A 14,630-nucleotide genomic window follows, 5' to 3' on the forward strand; every position below is an offset into this window, starting at 1 on the left:
AGAAAAACCTTGATTTATTTTCAAATGGGCAAGATTAGAAGTACTGCTAAATATCTCTGTATTCTATTTGAAAGTGAGGAAACAGACATTAGAGTCTAGCTGTTTTACCCATTTTGGAATCTCTGGCCCTGTGGAATGTTGAGGACTAAGCACGTTCCCCAAAAATGATTGTTGAAAAAAATAAATAGCACAATTTTCTAGGGCAGATTAGGGCCAATCATACAGGTGCTAACAGCTTTCAAAATTCTGTTATGCTGGTATGATGTTACATATTACTCCTTTTCTGCCTTTTTAGGGAGTGTATACTAAACATAATTTATAATTCTCTGTGATGGCCCAGATAAACATTTTTAAATTTAGTTATTGTTGATGAACTAAAGAAGTCCATGCAGGTGACCCAGGACCTGGGGCTGAGAAGGTACTCCCTTCCTTAAAAGCCGCCAGATCTCTTTGTGAAAAGGGGTTTCTAAGATAATTCATTCATTCAAGATTCCTTGCAGACCTGCTATGAGCCTGACATTGTGCCGGAGGGAATACAAAAAGGAACGATGAGGAGATTGGTCACGGCCTTGGAAACCCGCCTGGAGAAGGAGACAGACACATAAAAGTGTAATAGTTGGAAGATGTGAGCTACATGCTCATCGAAGCTGTGATGAAGTATGAGAGAGCTCCCTGACCTTGACTTGTCTATATCTAGCTTTTGCCTTTAGAGCCCTGAGATGTGGCACACAGAGGCTGACCTCCCTACCCCAGCACAGCAGAGACTCCTGGCCCTTCTCAGGGCTGTCTCTGCAGGTGCTACCCAGGGAGCACGTACTTCTCCCGCTGCAGAACTGCTCTCTCCTGCTTTCTGTCTGTGTCCAGTCTGCCTGTTTAGGTTTGGTACAATTCCTAAAAACCGCCAAGCTGCCAAAATTAACCTCTCATCGTTCTTTCTGATCTCTTCTTTCTGGTTTCTTTTGCCCCTGCCTCTCTCATCTTAGAGTTCATCACCATTCCATTACCTGGTAATGATGACAGTGATGGTAATGACAATAGCTATCTCACTGATTGCTTACTATGTGCCAGGTGCTGCCCCAAACACTTTACGTAGATCATCTCATCTACCCCTTTCAAAATTTGTGAAGTCATATATCATTTTATAAATCAGGACCCAAAGCACTGTGAAGTAAGTAATTTGTCCAGAGATATATAACATTGTTCCCTCCATCACAAAATATTGGGTACAGTCTTTTCATCTTTAGAAATTTTATGGGGTGTGTGTGTGTGTGTGTGTGTGTGTGTGGCTGTGTGTGTGTGTGGCTGTGTGTGGGTGTGTGAAAGAGAGAGAGAGAGAGAGAGATAAAGAGAGAAAGAGACTAAGTCCTTCCCCCAAAAAGAATGTTTACTTTCTGTGTTTTCAGGGAACTTCCCAATCTTGAGCTGTTCTAGACGGAGCTTGGTGGTTACAGAAGGCAGAATTTCAGATAGTCAAGGCTTTCTCTAGAGATGCTTATTTCAGTGAGCAGCTCTCTGCCTAGCAGGATAGAAGGAGGTTTTCTGAATCATTGGATCATCTCAAACTCTCTTCAGACCTGAAATAATGTGGGCCGAGGCAGAGCACAAGGAGAGAAAGATCTTAGATCACAGTTTACATCAGTCTCTCAGGGATGATTTTATTTATTTTATTAAGGAAGGGGAAAAAGGAAGAAGGAGGTTATTTTGGAAGGGAAGAGGGATATGTATTTAGATTTTTAAGGGAAACAGTTTTTTAATTTGTAGGATTCACATATTTTCAAAGTATTATAATACTACATTACTTTATTAAAATGATTGACAATTCCAAAAATATTAAATATATTTGTACCCAAATATCAGTAATAAATAAAGTACTCAGAATACGGATAGGTTTTTTTGTTAAAAAAAAAAAAAACCACAATTCTTGGCTGGGCACAGTGGCTCATGCCTATAATCCCAGCAGTTTGGGAGCCTGAGGCAGGCAGATCACCTGAGGTCAGGAGTTTGAGACCAGCCTGGCCAACATGTTGAAACCTCATTTCTACTAAAAATACAAAAATTAGCCAGATGTGGTGGCTCACACCTGTCAACCCAGCTACTCAGGAGGCTGAGGCAGGAGAATCGCTTGAACTCAGGAGGCAGATACAGTAAGCCGAGATTGTGCCACCCCACTCAAGCCTGGGCAACACACAAGATGCTCTCTAAATAAAAAGCTATTCTCAAATTTGCTTCTAATGATTAGCCTTGAAAATTCACGATCTTTCCTGTGTTTGTCGCGTTTCTTTTCATCTACCTCAGTAACAAGCTTAGGGCTGAGATACAAGTCTTGCTAGCAGTAAACTTAGGGATTGAACTGGATTGAAAATGTGGAATACACTGGATTTGTGTAGAAGTTGAGGCTTTGCAATTCAATGAAGAAAACACATGTGCTTTTCAGATGTGTGCATGGGCCAAGAGATCAGTGGCATTAACTCTTTCTTGTCATCTGGCACCATGAAAGTAAACTGCAGGTTTCTGAGAGATTAATCCAGCTACAGTTCTCTGTTGTAGTTCATGGTGCCAGGGAGGATCAGCAGCTCAGACTGCTAGGTCCTCTGTTTCACTCCCCATCAGCAAATGCTTGCGGAGGGTCTGCTAAGAGTGGCACATTTTGCTGTATGATCCTACATCCCTTGGTGCGTAAAACAAAGCTGGGGCAAGCACTAATTTAATTAGCTTGAAATACCTTCTGACTCTCACGAGCATCTATGATTCTTTGTTTCCTTGCAATGTGCATAAGGCATTGGGATTCTATTTTACTTTGTTATGTTTATGATCAGTCAGCCGTGGCTGGATACTGGTCCTCCAAGGGCAGGAATCCTATCTGTTTCTTACATTATGTTTCAACGATATGTTTCAATGCCTAGGTTGTTCTTCTGTGGCCATTCTGGAAGGATCAGACTTAATTCTCTTCGATTAAAATCAAATTGTGCTTTTTAGTAATTCATACTTATTCTACATTCACTTTTGTGTCTTTTTTTTTGAGTCAGAGTTTCGCTCTTGTTACCCAGGCTGGAGTGCAATGGTGCGATCTCGGCTTATTGCAACCTGTGCCTCCTGGGTTCAGGCAATTCTCCTGCCTCAGCCTCCCGAGTAGCTGGGATTACAGGCACGCACCACCATGCCCAGCTCATTTTTTGTATTTTTAGTAGAGACAGGTTTCACCATGTTGACCAGGATGGTCTCGATCTCTTGACCTCGTGATCCACCCGCCTCGGCCTCCCAAAGTGCTGGGATTACAGGCTTGAGCCACCGTGCCCGGCCTGTGTCTTTTTAAAAATCTCTCCTTTCCATCTGTTTTCTCTCATTTTCATTCAGTTTGTGTTTTTTTAAAATCTCTTTTGCATCTGTTTTCTTTTTCTCTGTCCATTTCTGGTTGTCGGTAGCCTGAATGTGCTTGGGTTAGGTCAGCCTAGTTGCCTGCTGTAGGGGCCTATGGGCAAGCTGATTTTACTCGGTGCTCATGCAAAGCCCCACATCTGACTGGAAGTGTCCTCCACCTGGCGTAGCAGAGTGCACACAGAATATTACCTTGCACATATAAGTGCTCTTTCAAAGCATTTTCTTACTTAGATTTGAAAAACAGTCCAAAAAAAAAGAGAGAAAGCAGGTGCTGTTATTATTAATTTTAAGATACTAACAAGGAAATCACACTGGTTTGTCCTAAGTGACATGGGGAACCAGCAGCACAGCTGTCAAGAAATTCTAGTCACAGGTGTCTTTCGGTAAAAGCAGTGGTGCAGAGGTCCCCCATGACACAGGCTGAAGACCTCTCTCAATACCTTTTGTATTCTGGGTCTTAGAAGTGGAAGAAAAGGGCCGGGCATGGTGGCTCATGCCTGAAATCCCAGCACTTTGGGAGGCTGAGATGGGAGGTTCACTTGGGGTTAGGAGTGTGAAAACAGCCTGGCCAACATGGTGAAATCACATCTCTACTAAAAGTACAAAAATTAGCCGGGCATCTTGACTTGCACCTGTAATCCCAGCTACTAGGGAGGCTGAGGCAGGAGAATCACTTGAGTCTGGGAGGCGGAGGTTGCAGTGAGCCAAGATCACACCACTGTACTCCAGCCTGGGCAACAGAGCACAACTCTTTCTCAAAAAAAAAAAAGGGGGGGAGAACAGGAAAGAAAACGCAGTGTCCAGGAATACCTGCCATTGCCCTTGATCACTGAGGAGCAAATCTAGAATCAGCATAGGTCTTCTGCATGGGTCCACACAGCTGTGGATGTGTGACTTTAACTAGGAGCTGGCATTTTCCTCTCTTGCCTTCTCAGAAGTAGTGTCAGCCATGTGTGAGCTCCCATGAACATACATAAGTAACACAGAGGAGTTTTCTGGCACAGGAGAAAGGTGTAACACTCTTAAATCCTTAGCTGAAGAACAATTATTGCACTAACTTTTTTAACCAGCTCCATAAGAAACACTGTTAAAATTAATTTCATTCATTAAAGGCAAGATAGAGAAGAAGAAACAGGGGAGCTAAACTTTATTTTTCCAGCATATACAGAATTGAAATCAAGATTATTAGGCCAAAACATCATTGGTAATCACCTGAAGACCTTCTGGGGCTTCGTGAAAATGTTGAGGTTTCACACTTGCAGGTATATCCTAATTGAGTCAGTACCTAAAACAAAGAGTGTAAATCAATTGAATGTAGGTAAGACATGGCGTTTTTGTAAGTGGTCATTTCATCCTTCGTGTCACTACTTGGACATATGTTGAGGTGGATCATAGAGTCTAAGAAAGAGACTGAGAGACATGAATCCCAGCCGTGGTCCTGAGGCAGGTGTGTGGCAGCTGGGACCAGAGCTCGGTCTTCCACACTCTCTCCACTTGCCACCTCTTCTCCTTGTCTCCCGACCTTACTGCCTGAATCTAGCAGAGATGTGTCCTGTTGCATGAGGACTTATTGTGGTTATGTTTCTGAGAAACAACTCTGTAGAATTACTATATGTGGACATAAGAGTTAACTCTTTGGAGTTAATAGCGTAGTGTCCATTGTCATGCCCTCAGATGAGTGAGAGGCGAGGAATGAATATGTTCTGTGGTGCCAGCATTTGCTGCTTAATAGAAGGCTTGACTTTTCTAGATTATTCTCATGTCAAATGTGATATCTCGTTATGTAGTATTTTTAACATCACAATGAAAAGTGAAATGGTGTTAACAGTAACCCAAGGATGCCAAAGCTTCAAGATTACAAATCACTTTTAAGTTGCCTTTCTTCTTCCGCGCTCGCTGGGCTGCTGTATTAACACTTATTACAGTGAAGCCGAGCAGATGGGCAAACAGACTGATTCGTTATTTATATAGATATATAGATAGATAGATAGATATTTTTCCTTTATGGAGCTTAGATGTTAGCTTTTTCTTCAATAAAAGAAAGGAGTTTTTAGATGTTGCCTTGTCTTGATTTGCCTTTTTAATCATAAGAAGAAAGGGGGCACTTTGCTCCTGATCTATTAATAACGTGACTGTACCTTTACTTAACTGCTGACTTCATAGCTCTGTGTGCCTGTTGCAATCAGAATTTGATTTCTCTCCAGTCCTCCAAGCCTCATGTTCTTTTTGGCCTAGAATTTCTTTATGGAATGTATCACTTTTAATTCATATTTTAGAAGTGCCTTTCTTGACAAGGAATTTTTCTACAATATTTTTGCCTCTTGTATCCAAAATGAAAAAGTCCATGACTAATTAGTTGAAAGTGAAATTACACATGATGTTGTGTAAATAGAAATATTTTCCTGTAGCCTTTTTTTAAAGAAAAGATCAAATACCTCTGATTTTTCTCAAAAGCAGATTTTGCTTAATTTCCTTCCCAATTATTTAAAAGTAGTTTTTTTTAATGAAACTATGTTTCTAGTTAAAAAAAAAAAAACTAAGATAATGAAAAGAACCATCACAATTTTTCCTTGTAAAAGGGCAAAGGTATTGCATGTATGTAGTATGTGATATATATTCATACAAAGGTAATGGATCTGCTTATGTGGAGAGGAGAACTCCTCATGTAGTAACATGAAGCGTTCTGAAACAGTAATTTCCCTTCTGATATCTGAAGTGCCTTGAGGTGTGGTCTAAGGAGAGGAAGGATAAACATGCATGGTTACACATTTTTAAATTTAAAAAAAATTTCAATTGGGTTTACAAATTTGTTGATCATTGTATCAAAAGCAGGAAACATGTCCCATAAAGATGGCATTAAATTAGGCTAGCTCATGGTATCATGGATTGCACTTCTCATTATATAAGGCAGGATAATGTAGACATACAACCATTTGGGGAGGGGTTTATACAAAGCCATGGGGCAGTTAATTGGACCTCGTGTTTTTAGAGGTGCCTGATGGTCCTATGACATAGATCATTTGAAGAAAAACCATCCTCAGTGGGACTCAGTTTTAGAAGATTCCATCAAACATCAAAGGGATACTTCGATTTAATTCTCACACTGTGATCTGTGACTTCAGAAATAACATGCTGGTAATGACAGTATGTGACAACCAGAGTCCCAGAGCTGCTCCTGGTTGTGGTCTCTGCATGCTGGTTTGCACCGTCAGACTTACCTCTAAGTGCTGTGGTTTCAGAAGGGTAAATGATAGAGCATGTGGGGTTAGGAGAGAAAAGCTAAGCAAAGCTAATGAACAAATGGAAGCTAAAAAAAAACTACTGGAGTTGATGTGAAGGATAGTATAAACCGAAGGGAACCTCTTTTGAGCAGATGATTCTAGCAGTCTTTAAGGATAGGTTTTTGAAGGTCTGCTCTGTTTGAGGTCTCAGTTGGATTGAGATTAAGTGAAAGAATTTTCAGTAGAAGTGAAACTTGACATTGCATTCGGCTATAAAAGAGATGTAGATCAGGGGTATTTTAATCCTGTTTCTTCAGCTACGGTCGGGTCTCTAACCTGACATTTCTTGACACACTCCGTTCCAAAGCTGGGCCAAATGCCTGTGAGCTGAACTCTGTTGCCATCCTACATTTAAGCTGCAATCGCTGTCCATCACTGCTGCAAAACTGGTCTTCCTAATTATCTCTTTTTCTGATCATTCTTATTCTATAGGGATAGACAGTAAGACTGTATCTTGCCTTGTTTGCCACTGTTTGCCCAATACCTACCAAATACATATCTGTTGCTTAATATTTTAAAATCAGAATCTGTTGACTAAATGAATGAATAACTGGACAAGTGTTTATGTGCAGAATCCAAATGATGTAGTAAAAAACTTTCTTCAGTGATCTGTGATGATCTTTATGAATTAGGGATCTTTTGCCCCTCAAATGACTTTATAATTATCACCTTCAAGTGGGTAAATTGCTAAATTATATTCCTGATGAGGTTCTGAAACTTGGTAACATCACTCTTAGATTTGAATTATTGTTGTAAAATATATAGCACGTATGTTTCAGAAACAAAATTTACATTTATTTATAATTTGGTGAGATCTCATGTTGAGCTATAGTTAAAGTATGTGTAGCTAAATGGCAACTTCCTGAGTCATCATTATATTGAGTGTAAATCATGTCTAATCTGCTTGTTAACCTGCCCCCCTTACCCCAATGCTTGAATAACAGAGCTGTCCTTTAAAAAAAAGAGTCATTCTTCTGTGTTTTATTTTAGTTAGCCTTCTTCAGTGTATTTGATTTCAAATAATATCCACCTTTAAAATTCAAATAAATTTTTTTGATGCAAACACATCTTTTAAAACACTCAAGAAACACCACTAAATGCTTTTCCTGAGTAGCAAAGGGTAAGTCATGTCTTCGATTCTTCCCTTTACTTCTTGGGTAGCATAAGGGGCTGTAGAGAAGAAATTGGAAAAGCAAGAGGACTCTCAACGTGTCTTAAGACAACTTCTTAAGTTGTCTCTTCATTTTCAGTATACTCTGATTTTGTTAGGATTGCCCCCTCTCTCCTGTTTGTACTTAGTTTGTTCTGAAGAGGTGGCAGGGAGGCTACCTAGGTTCCCCTTCTCACTTTGATCTTTCCTATGTATGTGTAAGTATGAAGACTTTTTCCCACACTCCCTTTTTGAACAGTAAGGAATCATGTCCGGGAGCCCGCACCTGTGACCTTACATGATGCTGCTGGGGATGAGGAAGCAGGGGGATGGATGCTGCCCCTGAGAAGGTGCTGGCTGGGAGTCCAAAACAGCAGCACCAGCAGCAGCAGCAACAATGCAGAAGCAGCAACAAAAACAGCCACTCTAGCAGCCTCCGGGTTAGAGAGAAGATTCTTCTCTTCTCCCACCTTTGCAGCTAAACCCCTTGTCCTCTTCCTCTTGTCTAACATTTCAGTGATGTTTCTTCAAAAACTGTGACAGGCTCACCGAATGGACCTCTACAAAACTAATTTAGTATTTTCTCACAGTGTGCTCTAACTTGGATGAGAAAGACTACCTACGGTCTACCACATCCTATGGTTTACCTTTATTCAGTTGAGTTCAGGTAGCAAGGCCTTCTGCAGGCCTTTCACAAAGCATCAGCAGTCCAGTCCTCTGCCCTACCCCCCTGCCCCGACCTGACCCCTCCGAAATGAGCACACACAAATAGGCCATGCTCTTCCACATTCTAGTGTCTTAGTTCAGGCTATTCCTTGCAGCTGAATAATGCTACCATCCTTTCAGCCTGGTAAATTTCTACCAAACCTTTGATACCCTACAAAAAATACTACTTCCTGCCTCTGCACAGTCATAATGTAATCTGCTTTTTTGAATTCTACATTGCCATAGATTCATGTGAAACTTCAGTCAGAGCTCGTATTACGCTGTATTGCCTGCATTTTTTAAAATGTCAGCATCTCTTCTCAATAAGGCCACTGCACTCGATACACCAGTATGAATAGGCCATCCAATAGAAATACTGTAGCCTTATAGACATTGCCGCTAAATAATGGAATAGGTGTGTGTCTGTGTGTGTGTGTCTCTGTGTGTGTGTGTCTCTCTGTGTGTGGGGGGGGGGTGTCTCCATCCACAGGCCTGGATTTCATATAGTTTTGAAATGAAGACCTGTTAACATGAAGTTACTTAAAGTATGGGGAGGATATAAGCATTAGCCTTCTAGGAGAAAACCTTCCTGGTTTGTAGAACTTTACCAACCAATTCTCTACCACTCCCTGTTAGTAATTTAACATAACCAGTGATAGAGAATAGTTTGGAGAATTATATGAGACGTGACTAATGTCACAGTCATTGTCAACATTTATTACAATTTGCATTTGCTTGGCTTAATTCAAGATCATTGCCTTTATATCTGAGTTCATTTATTAGATTGATTATGCTAATTTGAAAAATTCTCCTTGCTGAGACTTTATGGTTTAAATTATTAAATTTCTATATCCAGAGATGTCCTTAGTGCTTTAGCAAGGAGCGTTTAGGAGCTCTAGTCTTCTTGGTAGAGAAAGCTTATAGCTACTGTGCAGTAGCACTGTCTGGGAGACTTGAGAAACTTCCACTGTTCATTGGCGGGGGGCAGTGGGATGTGAGTGCTGATGAATATTCAAAGAGGCTTGATGCTTTCTTTGTTCTGCCAGGACTGTGAGGAGGTGAGGGCCATATTAAAGTGGGAGGGATGGAAACAAAGGAATGTGTAGGAGAGATGTTTCAAAGGAAACATTTACAAGACTGGAATAAGTCATCTATAGGCCTGGAGTGGATGGGTTAGGATGATAAAAGAATAAAACAAAAATGAGCAAGTTGAGCATAGCAAACATTCAGAATTTGAGCAGTCACCTTGAGTGGGGCAGGGAAAGGTAAAGTCACTTAAGTCAACTTGAAGATGATGTCATCTGCGGCGTATCTGTAAATACTCTTTAAGCCTTTATGAGAGATCAGTAGAGGCATGAAGTTTACGCCAAGAGCTTGACAACTGCTTTGTGGCTCTTCTTCATATTTCGACATCTTCTGCCCAATCCTTAAAACATTGGCTCACTAAGGAGAAAATGGACAAAAGTAAGCTTAAGACCTTGCCTTGGCTCCTTCCTTTGTCTGCAAAACAGTATCATCTCAGGTAAAATAAAATACTGAATTATTTACAGCCTTAACCAGAAACGTTTGAAGTAGCCTGTGTTTCAGTCTGAGGAGGATGGCTACCTTCTCCTGGCAAAATTTGAGGAGCTGGAAGGACTGGGCTAAAGGGTAGGATGAGGAAGATGAAGAGCTTTTCTCAGCCTCCTGAACTAGGTGGATCTCGAGAGTGTGCTTTCCTTCCTCGAAGGTTTTTGAGATTTCAGAACATTAGTAAACCTGCAAGTATGTGTGGCAGGCAGAAGTGCTCAAGTATGTATTTGAATAAATGCGTATTTTTGGTATCTCCTCAAAAAGTTCACTCCTCTGCCACATGTTGTATAGGGACGTGCCTTCCCATCTTGCTTTCTGAGTGGCAAATCAGGTGAGAATGGGCCACGCTGCACGTGGTTCTTCTCTGCCCACCACAGCGCCAGTGCGATGGGTGTGTCTGTGCAGGACTTCTGTACTGCAGGGCACAGCACAGCAAGATCCCGAGGCTTGCGTTTCGCTGCAGTCACCGCCCATTCTAATCTAGCTTTCTTTCCTTGCAGGTGCACATATCTTGACCAACTCAGAAGCAAGGTGGATTTTCTTTGTGTTTAAGGAAAAGAACAATGTCCCCGTGTCTGTAGAGATGATCTGCGGTTCAGCCCGGCTGAAGCTGACCGAATGAGACTATGGGCTGTGCCTCCGCCAAGCATGTTGCCACTGTTCAAAATGAAGAGGAGGCCCAGAAAGGGAAAAACTACCAGAATGGAGATGTGTTTGGCGGTGAGTCCTACCGAACTTGACTTTTGACCCATCGTTTCTAGGCCTCTCACTATTTCATTGACACATAATATTTGTACATATTTACGGGGTACTTGTGATGTTTTGTTATATGCCTAGAATGTGTCATGATCAAGTCAGAGTATTTACGGTATCTGTCACCTGGAGCATTTGTCATTTCTACGTGCTGAGAACATTTCAAAACCTCTCTTTGAGATATTTGGAAATATACAGTATATTATTTTTAACTGTGTCACCCTGCTCTGTTATGGAACATGAGATCTTGTTCTTTCTAAGCCTTTCACTTTTGTGACAGTAATAATTACAGTGATTAATGGGTTATGCAGTCTGAGGCGAAGGGGTGATGAGACCCAGTGGAAATCAATGTGGATCTTTACATTGGGTCATCGTCATCATAATTCATGCAAAGTGGTCTTTGAGGAGGAACATGGAGGGTTTTTTGGCAGGAGCTAGCATTTCAATCAAGCTTTAAAGAACCAGCAGAATTTAGATTGGTACCTGGGACAGTAGCCACGGGGTGTCCTGGTAGAGGAGAACTCTAGGACTAAAAACAGGAGTCCAAAAGTAGGGTGAGTAAGGATCTATAAATGAGGGAGTGAGTTGTTTTTTAAAAGCGTAATAGAGAATGAATTATGCATTTTCAGATTTAAAATAAAAATACAATGAATCTAATAATCATCATTTAACCTCTCTGCTGAATCAAAATGACTTTAGGATACATAGTGCAAAGGCCACAAATTGGCAACCCATGGCTACATCTGGTCTGCAAATACATTTTTTGCCACACCCTCCCTTCCAAATAATTTTAAAATAAAAAGCAAGGCAGCCTTTAAAAATCAGGATATTTCACATAAAACCCCAAATTTCTTCAAAAGAGCTGGCAACAACAGGTCTTCAGTGACAACAGGTCTTGAGGCAACAGTTGGGGGTGGGGCAGCCACTGCCTCTGCAGCCAGGCTGCATCCTCCGGTGAACTGCAGATGCCTTCCCGCTGCATGCACACTAAGTCCCGTTCACTCACTGACACTGCCTGGCCACTTCCAGGCTTTCATGCTCGCCTGATCTTCAGATTGGCCCTTAGCTGGTTATTGTGAAGCATGGATATATCAACAAAATTTCAGTTAGTACAAGCAGATGAAGCAGTTTTTGCAGAATTACTTTAACAATAATACCTACTAACTGACTTTTGCATAATGCTTTTATTTATAAAAATGCCTCTTCGGCTGGGTGTGGTGGCTCACGCCTGTAATCCCAGCACTTTGGGAGGCTGAGGCGGGCAGATCACCTGAGGTTGAGAGTTCAAGACCAGCCTAACCAACATGGAGAAACCCCATCTCTACTAAAAATACAAAATTAGCCAGGCGTGGTGGTGCATGCCTGTAATCCCAGCTATTCGGGAGGCTGAGGCAGGAGAATAGGAGAATTGCTTGAACCCAGGAGGTGGAGGTTGCGGTGAGCTGATACTGTGCCACTGCACTCCAGCCTGGACGAAAAGAGCGAAACCACTCGGTCACAAACAAACAAAAAAACAAATAAATAAATAACACCTCTTCCACTCTTACTCAGTAAGAGGCATCATTGAGATATATTGTAGCACTTCACTGAGATAATGTTTACATGTAAACAACTGTAGCTGCACCATTCAGTCACTGTCACATAATCTTACCACTTTTAGAATCTTTAGCTTTTGGTCCATTGTAATGATTGTTTTAGTCTCCTGGCGAAGAGTTGGGAATGCTACAAAGAGCTAATGCTCTGTTAAAAGTGGTCTCCCTCATGTGTTTTGGAAGGAAGGTTTTGTTTTGTTTTGTTTTGTTTCAGGGAAATGTGTTTGTTGCCTGGAACAAATTTGCTTCTACTGATAACTACCTATAGCATTGAGAACTGTGGAGAAGAGTAACATATATGAACATCTTAATAAAACTACAGTCCAGATCATTGAAACCACAGTTTTTAGGGAAAGATTGGATTGGAACTGGAGTCATTACTGTCACCTTTAAACGCTTAACTTTTAAGAGAAAATAATTTAACATCAGGGACTTGTTTAACTTCCACCTGATGTTCTGTATCATTATAATTTTTATAATAGAGCTACCATTTAGGGAGCCGCCAACATATGTCAAACATTGTAAGGCATTTACATTCATTTTTATGTTGAATTTTTGCAACACTCTTTTGAAATATGTGCAGATTTTACATCCTTGGAAGCTGAAGCACAGAGAGACTGACTTGTCCAAGGCTGTCCATCTTTGAAGTGCTAGAATCCAGATCACTAAGACTCCAAAGTCCACCTTTCTTTCTCCATGTTGTTTCCTGATGCCCTGCAGCCTCCCATTGGTCTTTCTTTCTTTCTTTTTCTCTTTTCCTTTCCTTTCCTTTCCTTTCCTTTCCTTTCCTTTCCTTTCCTTTCCTTTTTCCTTTCCTTTTTCCTTTCCTTTTTCCTTTCCTTTCTTTCGTCTGGCTCTATGGCCCAGGCTGGAGTGCCATGGTACGATCAGGGTTCACTGCAGCCTTGACCTCCTGGGCTCAAGTGATCCTCTCTCCTCAGCTCCCTGTGTAGCTTTGGGACTACATGTGCCCTCACACCTGGCTAATTGTTTATATTTTTAGTAGAGATGGGGTTTTGCCATGTTGCCCAGGCTGGTCTAAAACTCCTGGACTCAAGCAGTCTGCCCACTGTGGCCTCCCAAATGGCGGAGATTACAGGCGTGAATCACTGCACCCAGCCCTCATTTTTTCATGAAAAAAAAATATTGATTGGTCTGTATTCTATGTGTAAGGCCTTTTGCTAAATGCCAGTGAGATTACAGAGGTAAATAATCCATAAACCTTGCCATCTAGGACTTTGTAAGAAGATAAGGAAGTGTTACAAGGCAGAATAAGCCAAATACCCTAAGAGGAAAAGACATACCTCATGATAACAGTCAGGGGGTAGACACTCTGCCTTAAGCGGTAGAATCAGAGCAGATTTCTTATGGAGATGATACCTAAACCTGGCCTTAAAGGACTGAAAGAAACAAAACCTGTCTCGATCTAAACTGGGTAACAGCTAGGTAATGTAAGACTTATTCGAGACTAATAAATATCTCATTTGATTGGAACATGAACTATACCTGGGACAGAATTGGCTAGAAAACGAAGTTAGGGTTAAATTATGGAGAACTTTGAATACCAAATGACAATCTTAAAGATAACCTTAGATTTTAAGAGCAAGACTTGGTGATATTCAACTGTGCTTACATTCTGCTTGGCAATGAGACCACTTAATCATCTCTTCACAACTTAGAACAATAGCCAGCCTCTACGTTCTAAAGCACCACGGGTATTTTGCCAACGTTAGCAAAGTTGGCAAAGCAAAGTTGACTTTGTGTTAGTCAACGATTGCTGTGTAGACTGTAACTGAAACTTGGGTTCAGTCACTCGCCACTTGCAGAGTCTAATTCACAAGAGCAAGATCTGGCATAAAGAAAGTGACTTTTGCCAAGGCTTAGCCTTGGGGAAGACGTACAGGCTCCTGCATCTAAGGGGCCACTTTGCTTTTGAGGCAGAAAGCATGGACTCTTAAAAGGGGGACTTGGCAGGAACAGCATACTGGAGAGCGAGTGAGCAGCGGGGGTCTGCGTGACTTGCTTTGGTGCTTAATCTACCAGTGGCCGGTGGTCGGGGGTCTGTGGTCAAGCTAGGTTGTATAGTGGCCTTTGTCTCAAGACACCCTCCTGGTGGGGGAGCATTCCATCAGGGACACACTTTAGGTTGTAAATTGACTGTTGTCTCTTGAGACAATCTCCTTGTGGGAGAGAGTTTCT

At 41.4% G+C, this 14,630-nt stretch overlaps 1 protein-coding gene across 1 annotated transcript in view; it reads left to right on the forward strand.

The window, feature by feature from the left end:
- C18H1orf21 (chromosome 18 C1orf21 homolog) overlaps nucleotides 1-14,630 on the forward strand; it is a 245,989-nt gene that overhangs the window by 80,654 nt on the left and 150,705 nt on the right. The window contains exon 2 of the mRNA XM_035279378.3: nucleotides 10,587-10,806. Coding sequence (XP_035135269.1) covers nucleotides 10,713-10,806 — 94 coding nt within the window. The 5' untranslated portion in view covers nucleotides 10,587-10,712. The remainder of the gene's footprint in view (nucleotides 1-10,586; nucleotides 10,807-14,630) is intronic.

Source organism: Callithrix jacchus, chromosome 18 (assembly GCF_049354715.1).
Source record: "Callithrix jacchus isolate 240 chromosome 18, calJac240_pri, whole genome shotgun sequence".
NCBI classification, from domain to species: Eukaryota; Metazoa; Chordata; class Mammalia; order Primates; family Cebidae; genus Callithrix; species Callithrix jacchus.